Source organism: Coregonus clupeaformis, chromosome 13, assembly GCF_020615455.1.
Source record: "Coregonus clupeaformis isolate EN_2021a chromosome 13, ASM2061545v1, whole genome shotgun sequence".
NCBI lineage: Eukaryota > Metazoa > Chordata > Actinopteri > Salmoniformes > Salmonidae > Coregonus > Coregonus clupeaformis.
The window spans coordinates 28,244,553-28,267,037 of record NC_059204.1 but is presented as its reverse complement, the minus strand read 5'-3'; the positions used below and the strand labels follow the sequence as shown (position 1 = coordinate 28,267,037).

Genomic DNA, 22,485 nt, shown 5'->3' with positions numbered 1-22,485 from the left:
CACACCTTAATGACCGGTTCCCAGCACTCTAAGTAAGGTTTCATAATAATAATAATAATAAAGTTGATACTGTAAATTCCGTGAATAATTTGTCCATTTGTGCAGTGCTGGGTCTATGGTGTTTCTATGAAATGTAATTGCTACTATGAAGATATTTGCTATTTGATACTGAAACTATGTTGTTAAAACATGTCGTAGAGAAGTTGTAGAGAAATACAGCCATTTATTCTTACTTGATGAGCTCCACGGTCTCGGCATACATGGGGAAGGGGGACTTAGCCTCCTGAGCACTCTTCTCCAGTGCGTTGCCACACTCGATAAAGGACACCACAGCATCCAGGTAGTACACAGCCTTCTCAAACCGGTCCATCTGCACACAGCAACAACACACATTAGGAAAACTGGCTCTTAAGCAACCGATTCCCTCTCACTCAAATTTAGGACAGTTAGTAGCAAGGGGAACGCTTCATGACCAGTGCTTGTGGTGAAAGTAATGGGATTCTTTTTACATTTACGTCATTTAGCAGACGCTCTTATCCAGAGCGACTTACAAATTGGTGCATTCACCTTATAGCCAGTGGGATAACCACTTTACACGTTTTTTTTTTTTTGGGGGGGGTAGAAGGATTACTTTATACTATCCCAGGTATTCCTTAAAGAGGTGGGAAATATCATTAGCATCAGGTAGATTTCTAATAAAAAAATGTATGGGTTCCCTGGATACTGTAGAATAGGGCTAGAACGCATCCAGTCTCCTAATACGGGCAGTGAGATACACATAGGCATCTGATGATAATCCCCAGGGTGTACTATTGATACCATAGGCATCTGATGATAATCCCCAGGGTGTACTATTGATACCATAGGCATCTGATGATAATCCCCAGGGTGTACTATTGATACCATAGGCATCTGATGATAATCCCCAGGGTGTACTATTGATACCATAGGCATCTGATGATAATCCCCAGGGTGTACTATTGATACCATAGGCATCTGATGATAATCCCCAGGGTGTACTATTGATACCATAGGCATCTGATGATAATCCCCAGGGTGGACTATTGATACCATAGGCATCTGATGATAATCCCCAGGGTGTACTATTGATACCATAGGCATCTGATGATAATCCCCAGGGTGTACTATTGATACCATAGGCATCTGATGATAATCCCCAGGGTGTACTATTGATACCATAGGCATCTGATGATAATCCCCAGGGGTGTACTATTGATACCATAGGCATCTGATGATAATCCCCAGGGTGTACTATTGATACCATAGGCACCTGATGATAATCCCCAGGGTGTAATATTGATACCATAGGCATCTGATGATAATCCCCAGGGTGTAATATTGATACCATAGGCATCTGATGATAATCCCCAGGGTGTACTATTGATACCATAGGCATCTGATGATAATCCCCAGGGTGTACTATTGATACCATAGGCATCTGATGATAATCCCCAGGGTGTACTATTGATACCATAGGCATCTGATGATAATCCCCAGGGTGTACTATTGATACCATAGGCATCTGATGATAATCCCCAGGGTGTACTATTGATACCATAGGCATCTGATGATAATCCCCAGGGTGTACTATTGATACCATAGGCATCTGATGATAATCCCCAGGGTGTACTATTGATACCATAGGCATCTGATGATAATCCCCAGGGTGTACTATTGATACCATAGGCATCTGATGATAATCCCCAGGGTGTACTATTGATACCATAGGCATCTGATGATAATCCCCAGGGTGGACTATTGATACCATAGGCATCTGATGATAATCCCCAGGGTGTACTATTGATACCATAGGCATCTGATGATAATCCCCAGGGTGGACTATTGATACCATAGGCATCTGATGATAATCCCCAGGGTGTACTATTGATACCATAGGCATCTGATGATAATCCCCAGGGTGTACTATTAAAGCTCCTGTAGCAGCTCCACTTTCAGTAGCCAGAGGAGCCAATAAGATGATGTAAAAGCACTACACAGTAAAACCATTCCATTTCAGAGCGTGTGCAAAATAATGACTAAATTCCCTAGCTTTTCGCGCAAAACAGTTGGCATACTCTTGGTTTCACATAACAGCTAATATACTGTATATGTATGCAATCGTTTCTTACCAGAGCATCTGCGTTGTGTTTCAGTTTCTTGGCCTCTTGTAAGTAGTGATCGGCAGAGTGAATCCTGAAACACAACAGGTTCACCAGTCAGTTATTGCAATTATTTCCTGTACTTTGAAAAATAACATAAAAATTAAGTACTTTTCTTCTAACTATTCCAATAGACTCTCCGAACAACTACATGGCAATATACAGGGAGGGGGTGTGAAGATTCTAGGCCATGGAAAGTGGCCTGTTTTATTTACACTGGCACATCCATTCCCCACATCCCAGGGGCTTGACATCCCAGGGGCTTGACATCAAAGGCAACCCTCTCTCTACAGCTCTACATGCTGGCTGGCAGTAGGTTATCCACAGTGGAGAGGAGGCTGCTCTTCTTACCTGTCCTCAAACACCAATTTTGACCTCAGGGACTTTGAGCCATCCGAGGAGAGCGGTGGCACAGCAAGCTGGTTATCAGAGCCCTTTGAGGATTTCTCCTGCAGAGACGCAACAAAAAAGTTTATAATCCTATGTGGGCTAGTTTATGTGACCGTATAACAAATCATGCAGTGGTGAAAGTGATGCGCTACTAATGATATATTTGTGTCCTTCCCAAATGTATTTGGAGGGCATGGCAGTGGGTGGACATCTTGTAAAAGATTTGAGCCGGCTTAATACTCAGTTCAGCTGGTAAAGGACACTCCAGTGGGTTGACAAGGTCAAGACAGTGGGTTGACAAGTAGAGCAAGACAGTGGGTTGACAAGGTAGAGCAAGACAGTGGGTTGACAAGTAGAGCAAGACAGTGGGTTGACAAAGTAGAGCAAGACAGTGGGTTGACAAGGTAGAGCAAGACAGTGGGTTGACAAGGTAGAGCAAGACAGTGGGTTGACAAGGTAGAGCAAGACAGTGGGTTGACAAAGTAGAGCAAGACAGTGGGTTGACAAGGTAGAGCAAGACAGTGGGTTGACAAGGTAGAGCAAGACAGTGGGTTGACAAGGTAGAGCAAGACAGTGGGTTGACAAGGTAGAGCAAGACAGTGGGTTGACAAGGTAGAGCAAGACAGTGGGTTGACAAGGTGCAGCCCACATAGACGGAGAGACAGCTAGACTAGACTGACAAACACAGACCTTGCCCTCCCGGGTGCTCCTGCCCTGCTTGTCCTCGCCCTTCCTGTGTTTGGAGGTGGAGCTGCTCTTGGTGCTGTGGCCTCCCTCCTTGCCGCTGCTGGCTCCGCTGGACAGGGAGGTGGACGACTGGCTGACCGTCCGCTTGCGGCTCTGGTGCTCCGCCTTGGGCGTCCTCTGCAGCCCTCCTGACCCTGATATGGAGGGAGAAGGCACCGGCTCCTCCTTCACCTTGGCCTCCATGGCCCTCTTAGACCTGGTGTGGGTGGTTATCAATGTTAGCATTCAATGTTCATAATGTTGGAGTTTAAAAGCTAACAATGTGATGGCTTTGTTAGGATGAAAATACTCACTCTTTGCTGCTGGTCTTGTGGTGAGATGAGGATTTGTCTTCAAGCCTGGACTTCTTGCCATCAGGCTTGCTGCTCTCGTCTTCATTCTAAGTTGAATAACAGGGGAGAGGAAAGGATGATTTATTGTGGGTGCATTTGAAAGGCTTTAAAATAAATAGATATTGTATTAGACTGGGTATCAGCTGACCATGTAATATCACACCACTCTTCAAACTGCAGCTTATAAACATTAGGAAGATGGCCAAAAGTAATTGACATTCTAGCTTAACAGACCCTGTCATAGCAATATTTTTCACCAATTTGCATAGTAAACCAAAGTCAAGTCCTAACATGTCATGAATAGCAGTGTGCTGTGGCAGGCCATACCTTGTGTTTCCTCTTGCCCTTACCGGAGCTCTTCTCAGACGGCTGCTTCTGGAAGTCCTTGCTGTCTCTGTCCAAGGAGCAGTCCCTCTCTACTTTGGGCTCTACTAGGTCTTTGTAAGGCCGTCCAGGGACGCGGGAGAGCAGGGTCAGGTCAATCTTCACCATGAGCCCCTGCTGCTGCCTGACGGGGAAGCGGTCGTCTGGGTCGCTGAGAGGAGAGAGCAGCTCTTTCTCTTCCATAGGAGAGAACACACACACTGGAGTCCTGATGCTCTCTGTGTACTTGGGGGTCTGCGACGACGAGGGAATGCTGTCGTTTTCCTCTGATTCTGAGGAGGAAGATTCCGTGTCCACAAACTTCCGGGACTTCTTGATGGGCGCCTTGCTCTTGCGCTTGTCCGGTCTGGGCGAGGACTTGGGCTCCTTCTTGATGTTGGGTTTGCGGGAGCCCTTGGTGGCGGCCTTGGGCCGATGGGGAGGGATCTCCGGAGCAGGTTCACTCTCCACCCTTAGCCCCCCCTTAGGCTCCTCCACCACCGGGGGCTTCTCAAACTTTTTGGGCAGTTTTTTACCCACCGTCCTGCGCTGGCCTGCACCACCCTCGCTCTGAGCCGGGGATTTCTGCCGGCCACGGGCGCTCTCTGAGCCCTTCTGTGCTGCCCTCAGGTCTCTACTAGGTGTGGGCACCCCTGAGTCCTTAGACCCTCCCTGCCCGCTGTAGCCCCGGCCTGAGCTCTGGTCCCGGCCCTCCTTCTTGTACTTAGTGGGTACATTATTGTCCACTGGGGAGGCCGGAGAGAACTGCTTAGCTTTCTTGAACCAGTTGTCCAACTGCCATTTATTGGCTGTGGCTGGTTCAGGCTGTGAGGAAAAGTGTGGAGGTAAGACTGGGATCTACTACAGCATATTCTGCACACCTCAACAGGTCAGGTGCAAGAAGGTAATGGTACTGACAAGGGACAACTGTCATCGGTTATTATTATTATTATTATTATGACAGGCCAAAGGGAAGAGAGTAGTCAAATGTCTGAGCAGGCCTACCTCTGGTGATGCAGGGCGAGGAGGCTCGTTGGCCTCGCTGTCTGTGGAGCTGCTCTCGCTCTCACTGTCCGACCCAGAGCTGCTCTCTGAGCCACTGTGACTGCTGGAGTCGTCCCGCGAGTGCTCTGCTCCCTCGTTGTTATTACTGTTGTTACTGTGGGACAGAGATTGGGATACGCAGTTAGTCAGTGGGCAGCAGGCTTGGGGCTGTTCTTGTGAAGGCATCATCAGTTAGTAGTTACACATTAAAATAGCTAGCTATTCTTCTAGCATTTCTTTTAAGTTCTGAGGGGGGTGAATCATATCAAGAACGTGAGCTCCAATGGGTCTCAGTCTGAGAGACCAGTAAGGCCACTACCTTGCCGACGCGTTTCTGGAGGCGTTTTTAGCCGAGTCCTGTTCTCCATCACTGTCCTCATCACTGCTGAGCTTCAGGTCATCCTCCAGCAGAACATTACTGGAACATTACAAGGCCGTGGACGTTACACATTAACACCAGATATGGCTTCATAATCACACAAACAACTATTGGGAGAACTAAGCAATATGGCTCCTATTCTGTGTCCCTCAATGCTTGCGAGTCTTTATGTCAAAGGCATGAAAAGACAAAGTGCTTGGAGGGAGAATCTGTGTCACCTGTCTGGATTATTAAGCAGCTGGCGGCTAGCCATAATGTTCAGGGTGAAGGGGAGGGACACTCACTTGGCCTGATCTCCGTCGCATGGTGCTGCCTTGGACTGGTGACTGCTCGACGTCTTGGTTTGTCTCTCTGGAGGTGAGGAAGGGTGAGAAGGGAACTCATGAGCATTACGAAATCAACCTGTATCCAGAGGTTAAAGATGCGAGAGACTTATGTTGTGTGTAAAGTGCTGGGGAATACTTACTGTGTGCACCTGGAAAACTTGCATGCTGAGTGTCCTAAATGTGAGACATTGTCAAGAAATGTTAAGTTTATACAGAGACATTACATGCCCTTACAAGACAAATAAACTACACTGCTCATTATATTATAAAACAGCTGTTTATTGATTATGCTATAGTGTTGAACTATATACCATTTTCATATAGAGCATTCCAATATAATCAACAACAACAACAATCCATGAAAAAATAGATTTTACATATTGTACCAATGACTAGTCTAGAAATAGTGCCGGCTGAATTCACAACTGTGTCTGACCTTGGTAGGGAATGGAAACTTTGAAGGCTCCGTTTTACAGGGGGTGTGGATGGCTGTCAACGGAGGGGGCCAGGACTGAGTCATTTCCTGGAGGGAAAAATAGAAAATGTAAAGTGAAGACCTTAATGACTGGAAGAAAAAAACTAAAATGTCTTACTCAGCTTACAATACAAGATATCATCTGAAAAACGTACTTACCTTTAAAATCTCATCAACACAATTGGCATCCCCAGTCATGGAACCCTACAAATATCATAGCATTGTAAGAAATTTTTTAAAAAATGGCAGGTAAACAACAAATGTTCATGTGTCATCTTTCATCTTGTAAGTGACTAAGTGCCATGCTAACATAATGACATCATTGTAATGAAACACGTTTTATTCTCTAGAATCTCTAGAACAGGGGTGTCAAACGTCCGGCCCGCAAACGGGTTTAATCCGGCCCGCGAGATGATTATTTTTTTTTTTTACAATTTTTTTTTTTTTTTAATAATAATAATAATTTTGTAAAGTATAAAAATGCGCTGCAATTTTTCAATAAAATAAACTGCTGTTCCAATTGCGTCCACTGGATGGCGCAATAGCAATTGTGTTAAGCAAGCAAACTGTTTATACCGGGGCAGAGCAAGTAGGTCAAGCACGTGCAGCCAATGAGCTACTTTGTTTTGCCCGCGATATTTATTACGGCTTCTACTTTTAACATTATGTGCTTTGGCACCCTCATTGCCCCAATATGTCTCTGTCAAAAAAGAGAAAAGTGGACGCAGAGTGCAGAGTGTTCCAAGAAAAATGGTCATCCTATTTCTTCACGGAATTGAATGGGAAAGCTGTATGTTTGGTGTGTTCAGAGCATGTTGCAGTGCTGAAAGAATATAACCTTCGGTCGCCACTATGTGAGTCTTCATGCCGACAAATATGACAACTTTCAAGGACAGCGGAGATGAGAGAAGGTGAATGAACTGTTGGCGGGTCTGAAGAAACAGCAGTCTGTGTTTACTCACAGCCGAGACATCAGTGACGCTGCAGTGAAAGCTAGCTACCTCATTGCTAATGAAATCGCAGTGGCTTCAAAACCATTTAGTGAGGGTGAATTTGTAAAAACATGCATGATGAAGGCAGCGGAGATTGTGTGCCCTGAAAAGCGGCAGGCTTTTTGCAAATATCAGCCTGACAAGAAACACAGTTGCAGACAGGATTTCCGATCTTTCAGTGGATTTGGACAGCCAGTTGAAGCAAAAAGTAAAGTCATTTATTGTGTTTTCGGTTGCAATTGATGAAAGCACGGACATTACAGATGTTGCACAACTGGCCATTTTCATCCGCGGAGTTGATGACACATTGACCGTCACCGAGGAGTTCGTGGAGTTGGTGCCGATGACAGATACAATGACAGCAGCTGATATTTGTACCGCACTCGTCGGCGCGCTGGACAGGGTCGGAGTGGACTGGTCCCGCGCTGTCAGCCTGGCTACAGATGGTGCGCCCTCAATGATCGGGAAAAAAAGCAGGCGTTGTGACAAAGTTCAGAGAGAAAGTGCAATCTGCAAATGGAGGACGTGATTTTTGACTTTTCACTGTATTTTGCACCAGGAGGCTTTGTGTTGCAAGTCATTAAAGATGGATAACGTCATGAAGGTGGTCATCCAAACTGTTAATTTAATCCGATCCAGAAGCCTGAATCACCGTCAGTTTGACAGCCTTCTCAGAGAGAAAGACCACATCTATGGCCTGCCATACCACACTGAGGTAAGATGGTTAAGCCGAGGTGCTGTGCTGAGGCGTTTCTTTGATTTACGAGAAGAAATTGAACAGTTCATGGAAGAAAAGGGCAAACCAGTGTTAGAATTTCATTCCGCAGAATGGATGCAGGACCTTGCATTTATGGTGGATGTTACAGAGCACCTGAATAACTTGAACAAACAGCTGCAAGGGCGCAACAAAGTTGTCACGCAGTCTTATGACAGCATACGTTCTTTCAAGTTGAAGCTGTCATTGTGGGAGACGCAACTTGCCGGTGGTGATGCAGCTCACTTCCCCTGTCTGAAAAATGTGTGCGCGACCCAACATGTGGCAGACATGAAGCGGTTCAAAGATAAAATAACGGGACTGTTACGGGAGTTTGAGCAACGCTTTCAGATTTATGTTTATATGTTTTTATGTTGATGTGCTATTGTTTTTAATTGTTTTTATTTTATTTGTATATTTAACCTATTCTTGACTCTGTGGTTCTTGCACTTGTTTGGGGAACAGGATTTCATTATTTTTATCTACATTTCTGCCTGAGAAATGACACCCTGATATAGTTCTGTGATCTGTGATATACTTCTGTGAATCACTGAGGCATTGTGTGTTTGTGTGTTCTTTGTCCTCAGAACTTTCAAATAACTTGGTGTTTTATGATTAATAGTGATGTTGTGCTTTTGGACACTGTCCTCAGGCTCCAGCTTTATGTTTATATGTTTTTATGTTGATGTGCTATTGTTTTTAATTGATTTTATTTTATTTGTATATTTAACCTATTCTTGACTCTGTGGTTCTTGCACTTGTTTGGGGAACAGGATTTCATTATTTTTATCTACATTTCTGCCTGAGAAATGACACCCTGATATAGTTCTGTGATCTGTGAAACAGTTCTGTTAATCACTGAGGCATTGTGTGTTTGTGTGTTCTTTTTCTTTAGAATTTTCAAATAAACTTGACGTGTTTTATGATTAATAGTGATGTTGTGCTTGTACTATTTTGGACACACTGTCCTCAGGCTCCAGCTTTATGTTGTATGTTGATCGTATTAAAACAAAGAAAACAATCTGAAGTTGTTGTTTTTAAGTTATATATACCATGATTTTTCCGGTCCGGCCCACTTGGGAATAGATTTTCCTCCATGTGGCCCCTGAGCTAAAATGAGTGTGACACCCCTGCTCTAGAATGTTCTACTCATTCTAGTTCTGTGGTTTTACCTCAACAGGCTGCGAGGGGATCTTGAGCTTGGAGAGCGAGGCCTTGCCGTTGGACTTCATCTCCCCCATGGTGCTGCTGTGGGACTGGCCGCTGTACATCTCTGACGAGGTCTTGGGCTCCACCGTCTCCTGGCCATCCATAGGACGCACGTAGGCTGTAGGCTTCTGTAGCATGGAGCTGGGCTTGGACATAAGCGAAGGGGGGAAGGCCTGGCTGGAGTGCGGGGCGCTGGGGAAGGACGTGTGCACACGCGACGGGGAGTCCCAGTTGGCCTCGCGCTCGCGTGGGGACTTGGAGCGGTAGCGCTCTTTGCCGTGGTGCTCAGCGCCCAGTGAACGGGAGTGACTGGAGCTCAGGGAGCCCTTGGCTGGGCTGGACGTGTGGGACTTGGAGTGTTCTGAGCCATGCTTGCTGGACTTCTTGTGTTCCCGCTCGTGTCGTTGGCTACTCCTGCTACCGCTGTGGCTGCCCTGGAGGCTGGATCTCTTGGAGGACTGGGAGGACGAGGTGCTGGCTGCTGGCCCTACTGGAGTCCATTTACTACTCTGGCCACCGCCACGCTGCTCCCCAAACAGAGACTGGCCGGACTTCTCCTCGGAGGAGGATGAGCCTGAGGGTTTGCCACCGAGTTTTGGAATTGTGTCTCCGATAGGTTCCTTCATCTCGTCGTAGTTTCCAAGCATACTCTGGATACGACTGGACAGTTTATCTTCTTTGCTGGACTGCACAAACAAAAACAGAAAGACAAAAACAGAAAGAGAGAGAGCGAGAGAGAGAAACAGAGGGTCACCTTCAGGACAGCAGTTAAGGCCTCGAATGAATTGCCTTTAGTCTAATACATGAATGAAATATGCTACCCAAACTTTAAATTTATTGTGGTGAAAAAAACATGTGAATTACGAATAACCCTTTTTCTTTGAGGCAAAAGAGCCTTCAATGTTTCTTATAACTAAAAACATTCACAAAAAAATCATTTGGGAAAATTATATTATTTGCCCTCTAAAAGCTTAAAGTTTAAACAATATTGAAGAGAGGAGGGCCCTATCAACTAATCACACAAGAGATGATTGGCTTATTCAGTCGCCTCACGACCATTGGGGACCATCTGCATAGAGAGATAAGGCCCTTCCATGGCTCCACTAGAGGTTAATCAATCACTCCCGCTACAGATGACAAGAGGTAAACCACAGAGTGTGGAGCCTATCCAATTTCACATGGGGGCCCCAAACCGATTCTTTCTGACACATACAAGCTGTGGGGTGAGAAACACAAGCCAACATCTGTAGCAGGAGATGTAAGAACACGTGCTACACGAAGCTTGTCTGACCTGGATGGACAGACACAGCACAGCACTTGTGAGGAAAGGAAAGAAAAATGAGCTGGGCGGCAGGTAGCTTAGTGGGTAAGAGCGTTGTGCCAGTAACCGAAAGGTCGCTGGTTCTAATCCCTGAGCCGACAAATCTGTCGATGTGCCCTTAAGCAAGGCACTTAACCATGATTGCTCATGTAAGTCGCTCTGGATAAGAGCATCTGCTAAATGACTAAAAAAAAAATCCATCATTGCCCATTCACACTAGTGATTGGGGTTGCCTTGCAATATGTTGTTTGTGTACAATGCTTAAGTGTGCCACCATGCAAGGCCCACACTTTGGTGGAAGGGCTCTCGGTAGTAAACAAGAGCGCAAAAAGGTAATGTCTAACCCTATCTTTTACAATTCATGCACCAGTTTTAAAACTACATTTACAATGTTCTCAGGAGATCACTTCAAAAAATTATATCATCAGAGAGTAATATACTTTGAAGGGAAAAGCAACAGGCCTAGACAAATACATCTGAAGTGGAGTCATTATTCTACAAAGACATTTATGATCAGCATTTTTCTTTCTGACTGGGGAAAGCTGAGCTGCATCTGAGCAACCAGTGTAAAAATGTTACCACGCTTCTATAATTGTAAAACTTCAGTGGCAGCTTTGTTAATGGATCTTTAAAGTAACAGCCATGGAATTTACAGGAGGACAAAGTAAACTAATTTTACTGGACCATGAATACTACTGGTCACGACTGATGTCACGTAACTCTCTAGAAAATATCACAAAGCATCATTCTACTGCCCAGGTGAGAAGTTGGAGTTTTAGTTAGCCAGTTGATGTTTCCCATTTCTACATTACATGCCTCATTTTGTAACGGCATGGGTAAACAACTGCATGGGTAAACAGTGAACTCAGGGCTCTGAGAGCTGCTGAACACAACATGGCTGCCATGGTTGTCAATGGATGGCGGTGGGAGAGCCTTCATCGGCAAAGCCACCTGCTTACCTTTCACTATGTGGGGACAAAAGACAACTTGGCTTTCCAGGTAGCACTCACCTGTCACCCCTTTCCATTCGCTACCTGTCATGACGCATTCCAAGCCATCCTTGATGGGTCCTCTAGCTAAGTGAGGAGCCACTTAACTCAGTTTAAATCTGGTTAGTGACAAAGATTAGACTCAGCCAGGGGCTGAAATCTCTATAATTGAGTTGGCGGGGTGGGAGCGCTGGCCCACATCAGTGCTCATGGTGAATGTGCATCCCTAAACCAACTGTTTACTGTTGTTTAGTTCAGTGGTTCCCAACCAGGGGTACTATGACCCCTGGGGGTACTTGAGAAGACTCATGAGACCATAGGCTTACTGGTAAAAATGCACATGTACTTCAGGGGTACTCTGTACAGAGCAAAAATCAGTTGGTGGTACAGTAACTGAAAAAGGTTGGGAACCACTGGTTTAGTTGACTACAGGGGCCTAGTAAGCATCAACATCAATAACGGTTAGGTCTACTACTCAACCGCTATATGATAGGCCACTGTGCCATACAGGTATCCTACAGATATCAGTATGCAGGTCCCCTTTACATGTGGACTGTTTACTGCCCACGATGATCTAGCAATTTGATGGGACAAAAGGGACTAGGGGTTATGCACTTACCTCAGGCTCTTCTGTGAGGAGGAGTAAGGAAGGAAATACAAGCTAAAGGATCTCAGCCAGGACACCTCAGCCAGCGAGGGCAGGACACCTCAGAAAGCGAGGGCAGGACACCTCAGCCAGCGAGGGCAGGGCACCTCAGCCAGCGAGGGCAGGGCACCTCAGCCAGCGAGGGCAGGGCACCTCAGCCAGCGAGGGCAGGGCACCTCAGCCAGCGAGGGCAGGGCACCTCAGCCAGCGAGGGCAGGGCACCTCAGCCAGCGAGGGCAGGGCACCTCAGCCAGCGAGGGCAGGGCACCTCAGCCAGCGAGGGCAGGGCACCTCAGCCAGCGAGGGCAGGGCACCTCAGCCAGCGAGGGCAGGGCACCTCAGCCAGCGAGGGCAGGGCCTTACATTCCCCCTGAGCAGCCAGCAACAGCCCTGGGCCCACATTATCTGCAGCTGATGCAGTTCCCCCAAACAATACACTTACCTCAAACTCTCCCTGCCACTGTTCGGATATAAAAACAAGTAGGCAGTTTTCTGGTTTAAAAAGATTTATCAATCAATGAATCCTACAAATCAATCATAGAATAATGGGAATACTTAGGCTATAGGAGTAACAAAAGTCTGAACTCCAAGAGTTAACTAAATGACAGAAGCAAAACAAAATGAATAACAAAATAAACTTACAACTTTATAAGGTTCAGGAAAGAGAGGGGAGTGAGCTGGAAAGGCCTCTCCTCCCTGCTGGATTTCTTGATTTCTCCTTTCTCTTTCTTTCATACGGAGCACATTCCGGTCCTCACGGTTCATGTTGCTAACAACAGAGACACAGTCACTAAGCGTGGAGAAGAGAAAATGGCAGCTTCCAAATACTTCTGTCTACATGAAAAAACACCAAGTGATACTGCAGAGTACACAAAGAAAAACTGATACAACAACTTAGGGGAAGGGCATGTTTCAATGGCTTAAAAGGGGGACTAGAACATCTACACACCCACAAGTCTAAAGAGTTATTACAATGATTCATGGTGATCAGAAAGCTACTGATTTTTATGTTGGAACAACTGTGGGACAGAGATAACACAGTTAAGTCAATGGAATGAATGAAATTAGCATTTTAACAGCTAGGATATCTAGTACTAGGTAGGCCTGCTGCGTACACTGCTTCCTAACTACCTACTTCCATTTTCTACAGTACATATCCCACCCTCAAATATATCAAGCCAATAAAAATATTGACCATAAATCATCATTTCATGTTGGTTGTCGTTTTTCGAATCACCGAGCCGACTAGGTGAAAAATCTGCTGGTGTGCCCTTGAGCAAGGCACTTAACCCTAATTGCTTTGGATAAGAGTGTCTGCTAAATTACTCAAATGTAACGTACAATGTATGTGGCCAAAACGCAATCTGCCAAGAGGACCATCAACATCATTTCTACTAACGGCTTGTAAATTATCACTGCAAGCATCTGGTGACATCCCAGGGAAAACGTGTACACATTCTAATCGTGAGTTCTATTTTTGTGGTTTAAAAAAAATATTTCCACGAGAGATTAGAGGGTCAGGCAGGCATCACCTGAAAAGTGGGTTCAATTAACAGAGATCTCCATGAAGTTAAAAGTTAGTTGGTAGTTTCTCAAAAATATGTCCACACTTTGACATATGCAGGCCTACCCTAGCCTCTCTGTTGCTGTGAAGAGTAGAACAATGCTTTAAGGAGTGTTGACAGAGTAAGATTACCCTGTCCCTCACCTCCCCTCAAAACACAAGGCACTGCACGTGTGCTGTTTAACTGTTTCCTGGTTTGACTAAGCTACATAAGGCCTATGGCAATTCCCTGACTGCTCAATACACTATAAGCTACAGGGTTGTCATCAACGAAAGCAGATGGTTGTATACCTTCCATTAACCATACAGGTAAAGAACAGGAAGTGACAAAAGTCATAACTGGTATGATAGTCATTAAATTTTGTTTTTTTATAATGGCCACCATTAAAACTCAATTTATACCACTCAGTCTCAGCAACACATTCAACCCCATCACGTGGCATTTTAGCGTACGGTCTGAATAATGAGGAACAGGAGATTGGGAAAATGTAGGTAAATAAAAACCTACCAAAGACCTTCAGATAAGGAGTAGGCCTTGCCTAGCTAAAAGGATTCAGAAAATTATGAGGGAGGGCTGTCCTTAATATTTGTAGATGCATACGACTCCGTTAGGGATGGGCCTTGTGTAAATGTGTGAATGGGCTGTTGCTTAATTTGACAAAGCTGACTGATCAGATATATAAATGTCCTGGCCCTCTGTAAAAGCTTCCCCCACTATTCATCCCATTTAAATTACCTGCTGTATATTATGAGGCAAGTTGGGGCTTCGAGAAAATTATCTGGAGAGCATCAACAACAACCTTATTATGGGTTTCAATGGCACCTGTGCATACATACATACGTGTAAACAGTAAGTAACTACTACCAAGCCATTAAAATATGGGAACCTAGAATTAGGCCTTGCACTTAACTTTGACTTATGTTTTGCATGTCAGCAGTCAAGTTTTCAAGATATTGGGACTTTCAAGAAGCAAAGTGTCACTTGCCACATTATCATGATAATGCAAAACGCATCATATGACACAAAACGCATCATCATGATGATGTAGCAAGTGACACTTTGCTTCTTGAAAGTCCATAATCTTGCTTCACATGCTAAACATTTTGGGACTAATATAAAAAAATACCTAAATATAGTTTGAGTGGATTTTTCCTTTAAATTGAAACTGGGCCTATGCTGTGAACAATGCAATGTAGCAATATGTGGACCAGCTGGCTCTGATCTATACTGAACCAAAATATAAACGCAACATGTAAAGTGTTGGTCCCATGTTTCATGAGCTGAAATAAAAAGATCCCATACATTTTCCATATGCACAAAAAGCTTTTTTCTCTCAAATTTTGGCCACAAATTTGTTTACATCCCTGTTAGTGAGCATTTCTCCTTTGCCAAGATAATCCAGCCACCTGACAGTTGTTGCATATCAAGAAGCTGATTAAACAGCATGATCATTACACAGGTGCACCTTGTGCTGGGGACAATAAAAGGCCACTTTAAAATGTGCCGTTTTGTCACACAATACAATGCCACAGATGTCTCATGTCTTGAGGGAGCATGCAATTGGCATGCTGACTGCAGGAATGTCCATCAGAGCTGTTGCCAGAGAATGTAATGTTCCTTTCTTCAATGTCGTTTTAGAGAATTTGGCAGTACGTCCAACCGGCCTCACAACCGCAGATCACGTGTATGGCGTCGTGTGGGCAAGCGGTTTGCTGATATCAACGTTGTGAACAGAGTGCCCCATGGTGGCGGAGGGGTTATGGTATGGGCAGGCATAAGCTAGGGACAACGAACACTATTGCATTTTAGCGATGGCAATTTGAATGCACAGAGATACCGTGACGAGATCCTGAGGCCCATTGTCGTGCCATTCATTCGCCGCCATCACCTCATGGCGCGGGCCCATGTCACAAGGTTCTGTACACAATTCCTGGAAGCTGAAAATGTCCCAGTTCTTCCATGGCCTGCATACTCACCAGACATGTCACCCATTGAGCATGTTTGGGATGCTCTGGATCGATGTGTACGACAGCGTGTTCCAGTTCCCAAATCTTTGAAATTGTTGCATGTTGCGTTTATATTTTTGTTCAGTATAAACTACTAATGCTGAAGACAAAGCTACCAAACAACAACTATGAAACAAGACTATACCTGCCCGAATGTGTTACCTCGAAAAGGTTCCTTTTACTCATATTTTAGCACTGATAAAAAAAAGACTAAAGCTGTGCTACCAAACAAATTAGTAGAAAGGAATAGATTGATGGTAAGGCTACCAAAACCAGCGGCAGTTAGGCTACCCATAAAAACAACAATGGAAAAATACATTTTTCACAAAAATAAATGGCCAATTACACAAGTTTTTTTTTGTTGTATTCTTTCTTAAAACTGCATTGTTGGTTAAGGGCTGGTAAGTAAGCATTTCACTGTAAGGTCTACACCTGTTGTATTCGGCGCATGTGACAAATACAATTTGATAAGACCTACTGTACTGCTAATAAGGCTTCCTGAACTCACTTCTATATGACAAACAGACTAACAGGTGTCTGAACACCATGAGTTTAGGGCCATGCTCCTTTGAGAAACGGACAATTCCACCCTTCATAACGCCAATTATCCCAATTTGATAATGAAGTTTGGTGACAGTCTGACTAGCACAACAGCTAGGCTAACGACCTTTACAGGAAATGTAGCCGGAACACCAACAAAAGAAACCAACTAGTTGTGTTGCTTACCCTGACAGAGGCACCATGGCGCAAAACACTGAAACATTGGAAAGGGATTCAGTGAAACTCCAGTGGATTCAGAAGTGTTGTCATGCTCTGCCAGTCTGCTCTCTACTAGTACTCCTTTAATGATGACAGACGTTTTCAAAACTGGGTTTCCTGATCTACAGTATTTCCTTGGAGAAGAGATAAATCTGACTCAGGGAGGGGGAGGTTACTGCTAGTTCACGGGAGATACCATCCTGCCGAACAGCGGGTGTGCTAAAGGCAGGGGACAATAGGTGAAGTTGAGAGGAGGCTCTTTGTGTGTGTGTGTGTGTGTGTGTGTATGTGTGTGTGTGATGGGGGTTGCCTGCATGAGTGCACAATGTGTCATACACTCTTGTAGGCGTTTTATATATATATATAATTGGGACAAACGAGTTGTAATGCAGCAAGGCAAAATAGTACTGACAAGAGGTTAAGGGTCTTTGTAACAGTGTTAATTAAGGAAATAACTTTCAAAGATAATACTTCAAACAAGATGGAATGCCTATCACTGTGCTAGGGCAAGATCACCAAGTGTGCCTTTACATCACAAATCCAGCAGCAGACCCGAAAAAAACAACACAGCCCTTCTCTAAACTAATGAATCTACTCTAAACAAGATCAATGGAGTAAAAAGACAATCAAAGGAAGATGAATAGACAGGAGAAAAACATACGCCTGGGCCTAAAATAGTGGAACAATCACCTAGGTGAATAACTTAGCCTACACTTTAGGAGGAAAAATAAGGAAAGTGTCAACAGTTAAGAGAATAGCAACCTCTTCCGGAATGGAACATTCCATCTAGTTCCATAAAAGGATATGTTATGTTATGCCATTGAGCCTCTCCTCTTTGTGATGTCATGACTGAGGATGCAAAAGCATGTCTTCCCATAAACAAACTCCCTCCCCCACTATGCCCTGGAGCACTGGGTAAACTAGCAGCAATTTCTTTAAAGGAAGAGTGCCCATTTTCTACTAGTAGACGGGGAACAGGGGAAGCCCTGCACAAAACACACTACAGGCATTTCCCAGACAGACATTTTTATCAGCATGACATAGGCCTAATACCCAGAAGTGTGATAACTAGGCCTACTTGAATGGAAGTGGAAGAAACCAAAACCTAGCCTAATTCAAAGCCCCTAACCAATAAGTAGATCTACCAAATCAGATTTTTTTTTTAAGAATTGTCAATGACCAGTAGGCTAATTGAATGCAATGAGAGTTTAGGCCAATAGACCCCTTTCTGTGTTTACAAACATTGCCGCACGAGGGCGAAGCGCATGTTGGTGGCAGAACAAGGGGGAGTTCGAATATCAAAAAGCTTCTGCTTATGAGTGCATTTCACACTGCTTTTGGATTATAATTGGATTTTAAGGCTGTTATGAATGTCCTGCTTAATATAATGTTTGTGTCATCATCGTAAATCAACCGCATTATACTTAAAAAACACTTAACTTCAACTAGTAAAATGGCTCTTTGGCTAGCTTTTGCTACAGCCTATATCAATGAGCGTTAGCATTCTAGCTAACAACTGCTGCATCCAAAATAGTTATTTTGCAAAGATCACAACCAAATATAATCTTAGCGACTGTTCTACCAAGAATCAAAACATAATTGTAAGCATATGAGAACCCCAAAAAGTTATTTTATTTAGAAGTAATAAAAACATAAATCTAGGCTATGTTGAATGGGCGCAGATGGCGATGGCTTTCCTTTTTACATTTCAGTCATTTAGCAGACGCTCTTATCCAGAGCGACTTACAGGAGCAATTAGGGTTAAGTGCGTGACGTCAGTGTGTCGTGTACTGGGAAAAGGGTCTATAGCCGATACCTAGCATAGTCAACTTTAGCCTGATCCCAGTTCTGCTCATTGTCAAGCCAAGGCACCCTGAAAATGACATTCCTGGAAAACCGTTAGCGGAGGATACCACTCAACTGTGAGCAGCAGGATGTGTGCCACTCTCCAAATGGAAACACTAGGCCTAAGTGGACATTGATGACTTGAGCAAATCCATTAACACAGCTTGAGAAATATTATTTTCGATGCTTTAATTATATAAAAATGAAAGTGGACAGTCAAAAGCAGTTTGGGCGGGTCAATTGGCCTATACATTTAATGGAAAACAAATTAAGACTGGCCCATTTCAAAATGGTAAAAGGGGAAGTAAGACCATTCTTAACCCTTCAAATAACCCCTTGCCAAGCTCTTTCTTACTAACATATTGATGAAGGCTACCCTAGTTTTAAGTTGATTATGTAAGTAATGCAGTCTTAATTTAGCTGAGACTTATTAGTATTAACCCATCATGGCAATTTGTTTTAGTATTAATGAATGCTAAGTTGCACTACTACTGTACCAGTTCTCTCAAAAATAAGCTTTAGAACAACACGTACAACCTACTACACCTATAGAATTTATAACACCAAACAATGCGTTATCGTGTTATTGGATGACCAAACTAAGAAAGGCATTCATTCAGAATGATTAAGGTAATTCCATCACTTTATAATCAGTTATTATGCTCTTAGTATATATGCACTACTGTAAGATTTGATACACATTTGGATGTTTTCATCGTTTTTCTTAGTCATTCTAATAACTGCACGATTCCTCGTTTGTCATTTTTAAATTATTATTATTATTATTATATTATTATTACTAAAGCGTCTGCTTTGCCTTAGTCTCCAGTATACTACAATTCCCAGGGTGCATTTCATCTCCCATGATGCAATGCTCCGCCTAGTTAACCTGCAATTAGCTTAGCTGGCTAGCATGCCAAGACTAAGCTTATTTAAGTTACGAGTGAATTTCACATTACTTTTGGGTTGTAATCATATTATAATGCTTGCATGAATATCATGCTGGAATGTGTAATTCTCACCAATCAACTGTATTATACAAAAAAAATATTTGAAATTCGATGCTAACCATAAGTTACTGTTTCCGATGCTGGTAAACTAGCATGCTAGCTAAACCGACTGCTACATCTAAAATAGTGTTGGAGACAATAACAGCCAAGTTTAATGTTATTGACGGTCTTCAACAACAGTTCAAACAATATGTAGGCCTGTTAGAACACAACATTTATTATGACATTTACAGGAAAATCACTACAGAATCCTAGTTTCTCATGATTGAAGCCGGATATATCTATGTGGTCTGATGAGACAAAAATAGAGCTTTTTGGTCTAAACTCCACTCGCCGTGTTTGGAGGAAGAAGAAGGATGAGTACAACCCCAAGAACACCATCCCAACCGTGAAGCATGGAGGTGGAAACATCATTCTTTGGGGATGCTTTTCTGCAAAGGGGACAGGACGACTGCACCGTATTGAGGGGAGGATGGATGGGGCCATGTATCGCGAGATCTTGGCCAACAACCTCCTTCCCTCAGTAAGAGCATTGAAGCACCTACGCAATTTTTATCATAGGTACACTTCAACTGTGAGAGACGGAATCTAAAACAAAAATCCAGAAAATCACATTGTATGATTTTTAAGTAATTCATTTGCATTTTATTGCATGACATAAGTATTTGATACATCAGAAAAGCAGAACTTAATATTTGGTACAGAAACCTTTGTTTGCAATTACAGAGATCATACGTTTCCTGTAGGTCTTGACCAGGTTTGCACACACTGCAGCAGGGATTTTGGCCCACTCCTCCATACAGACCTTCTCCAGATCCTTCAGGTTTCGGGGCTGTCTCTGGGCAATACGGACTTTCAGCTCCCTCCAAAGATGTTCTATTGGGTTCAGGTCTGGAGACTGGCTAGGCCACTCCAGGACCTTGAGATGCTTCTTACGGAGCCACTCCTTAGTTGCCCTGGCTGTGTGTTTCGGTTGTTGTCATGCTGGAAGACCCAGCCACGACCCATCTTCAATGCTCTTACTGAGGGAAGGAGGTTGTTGGCCAAGATCTCGCGATACATGGCCCCATCCATCCTCCCCTCAATACGGTGCAGTCGTCCTGTCCCCTTTGCAGAAAAGCATCCCCAAAGAATGATGTTTCCACCTCCATGCTTCACGGTTGGGATGGTGTTCTTGGGGTTGTACTCATCCTTCTTCTTCCTCCAAACACGGCGAGTGGAGTTTAGACCAAAAAGCTCTATTTTTGTCTCATCAGACCACATGACCTTCTCCCATTCATCCTCTGGATCATCCAGATGGTCATTGGCAAACTTCAGACGGGCCTGGACATGCGCTGGCTTGAGCAGGGGGACCTTGCGTGCGCTGCAGGATTTTAATCCATGACGGCATAGTGTGTTACTAATGGTTTTCTTTGAGACTGTGGTCCCAGCTCTCTTCAGGTCATTGACCAGGTCCTGCCGTGTAGTTCTGGGCTGATCCCTCACCTTCCTCATGATCATTGATGCCCCACGAGGTGAGATCTTGCATGGAGCCCCAGACCGAGGGTGATTGACCGTTATCTTGAACTTCTTCCATTTTCTAATAATTGCGCCAACAGTTGTTGCCTTCTCACCAAGCTGCTTGCCTATTGTCCTGTAGCCCATCCCAGCCTTGTGCAGGTCTACAATTTTATCCCTGATGTCCTTACACAGCTCTCTGGTCTTGGCCATTGTGGAGAGGTTGGAGTCTGTTTGATTGAGTGTGTGGACAGGTGTCTTTTATACAGGTAATGAGTGGAGAACAGGAGGGCTTCTTAAAGAAAAACTAACAGGTCTGTGAGAGCCGGAATTCTTACTGGTTGGTAGGTGATCAAATACTTATGTCATGCAATAAAATGCAAATTAATTACTTAAATATCATACAATGTGATTTTCTGGATTTTTGTTTTAGATTCTGTCTCTCACAGTTGAAGTGTACCTATGATAAAAATTACAGACCTCTACATGCTTTGTAAGTAGGAAAACCTGCAAAATCGGCAGTGTATCAAATACTTGTTCTCCCCACTGTATATATATATATATATATTATATATATATACACACACACTGCTCAAAAAAATAAAGGGAACACTAAAATAACACATCCTAGATCTGAATGAATGAAATAATCTTATTAAATACTTTTTTCTTTACATAGTTGAATGTGCTGACAACAAAATCACACAAAAATGATCAATGGAAATTAAATGTATCAACCCATGGAGGTCTGGATTTGGAGTCACCCTCAAAATTAAAGTGGAAAACCACACTACAGGCTGATCCAAATTTGATGTAATGTCCTTAAAACAAGTCAAAATGAGTCTCAGTAGTGTGTGTGGCCTCCACGTGCCTGTATGACCTCCCTACAACGCCTGGGCATGCTCCTGATGAGGTGGCGGATGGTCTCCTGAGGGATCTCCTCCCAGACCTGGACTAAAGCATCCGCCAACTCCTGGACAGTCTGTGGTGCAACGTGGCGTTGGTGGATGGAGCCAGACATGATGTCCCAGATGTGCTCAATTGGATTCAGGTCTGGGGAATGGGCGGGCCAGTCCATAGCATCAATGCCTTCCTCTTGCAGGAACTGCTGACACACTCCAGCCACATGAGGTCTAGCATTGTCTTGCATTAGGAGGAACCCAGGGCCAACCGCACCAGCATATGGTCTCACAAGGGCTCTGAGGATCTCATCTCGGTACCTAATGGCAGTCAGGCTACCTCTGGCGAGCACATGGAGGGCTATGCGGCCCCCCAAAGAAATGCCACCCCACACCATGACTGACCCACCGCCAAACCGGTCATGCTGGAGGATGTTGCAGGCAGCAGAACGTTCTCCACGGCATCTCCAGACTCTGTCACGTCTGTCACATGTGCTCAGTGTGAACCTGCTTTCATCTGTGAAGAACACAGGGCGCCAGTGGCGAATTTGCCAATCTTGGTGTTCTCTGGCAAATGCCAAACGTCCTGCACGGTGTTGGGCTGTAAGCACAACCCCCACCTGTGGACGTCGGGCCCTCATACCACCCTCATGGAGTCTGTTTCTGACCGTTTGAGCAGACACATGCACATTTGTGGCCTGCTGGAGGTCATTTTGCAGGGCTCTGGCAGTGCTACTCCTGCTCCTCCTTGCACAAA

At 44.2% G+C, this 22,485-nt stretch overlaps 1 protein-coding gene across 3 annotated transcripts in view; it reads right to left on the bottom strand.

The window, feature by feature from the left end:
• The window catches only part of LOC121579207 (AF4/FMR2 family member 4-like), a 34,022-nt gene that overhangs the window by 3,840 nt on the left and 7,697 nt on the right, over positions 1–22,485 (bottom strand). The window contains exons 2-15 of one of the 3 annotated variants that reach the window (XM_041893588.2): positions 12,790–12,916; positions 9,155–9,877; positions 6,396–6,440; positions 6,198–6,284; positions 5,902–5,935; positions 5,720–5,786; positions 5,376–5,474; positions 5,018–5,171; positions 3,977–4,837; positions 3,611–3,696; positions 3,261–3,513; positions 2,532–2,629; positions 2,151–2,214; positions 234–370 (exon numbers count right to left, since the gene is read on the bottom strand). In XM_041893588.2, the coding sequence (XP_041749522.1) occupies positions 234–370; positions 2,151–2,214; positions 2,532–2,629; positions 3,261–3,513; positions 3,611–3,696; positions 3,977–4,837; positions 5,018–5,171; positions 5,376–5,474; positions 5,720–5,786; positions 5,902–5,935; positions 6,198–6,284; positions 6,396–6,440; positions 9,155–9,877; positions 12,790–12,912 (2,831 nt within the window). In that variant the 5' untranslated portion in view covers positions 12,913–12,916. The remainder of the gene's footprint in view (positions 1–233; positions 371–2,150; positions 2,215–2,531; positions 2,630–3,260; positions 3,514–3,610; positions 3,697–3,976; positions 4,838–5,017; positions 5,172–5,375; positions 5,475–5,719; positions 5,787–5,901; positions 5,936–6,197; positions 6,285–6,395; positions 6,441–9,154; positions 9,878–12,789; positions 12,917–22,485) is intronic. The other 2 variants (XM_041893589.2, XM_041893590.2) reach the window with 2 other exon arrangements.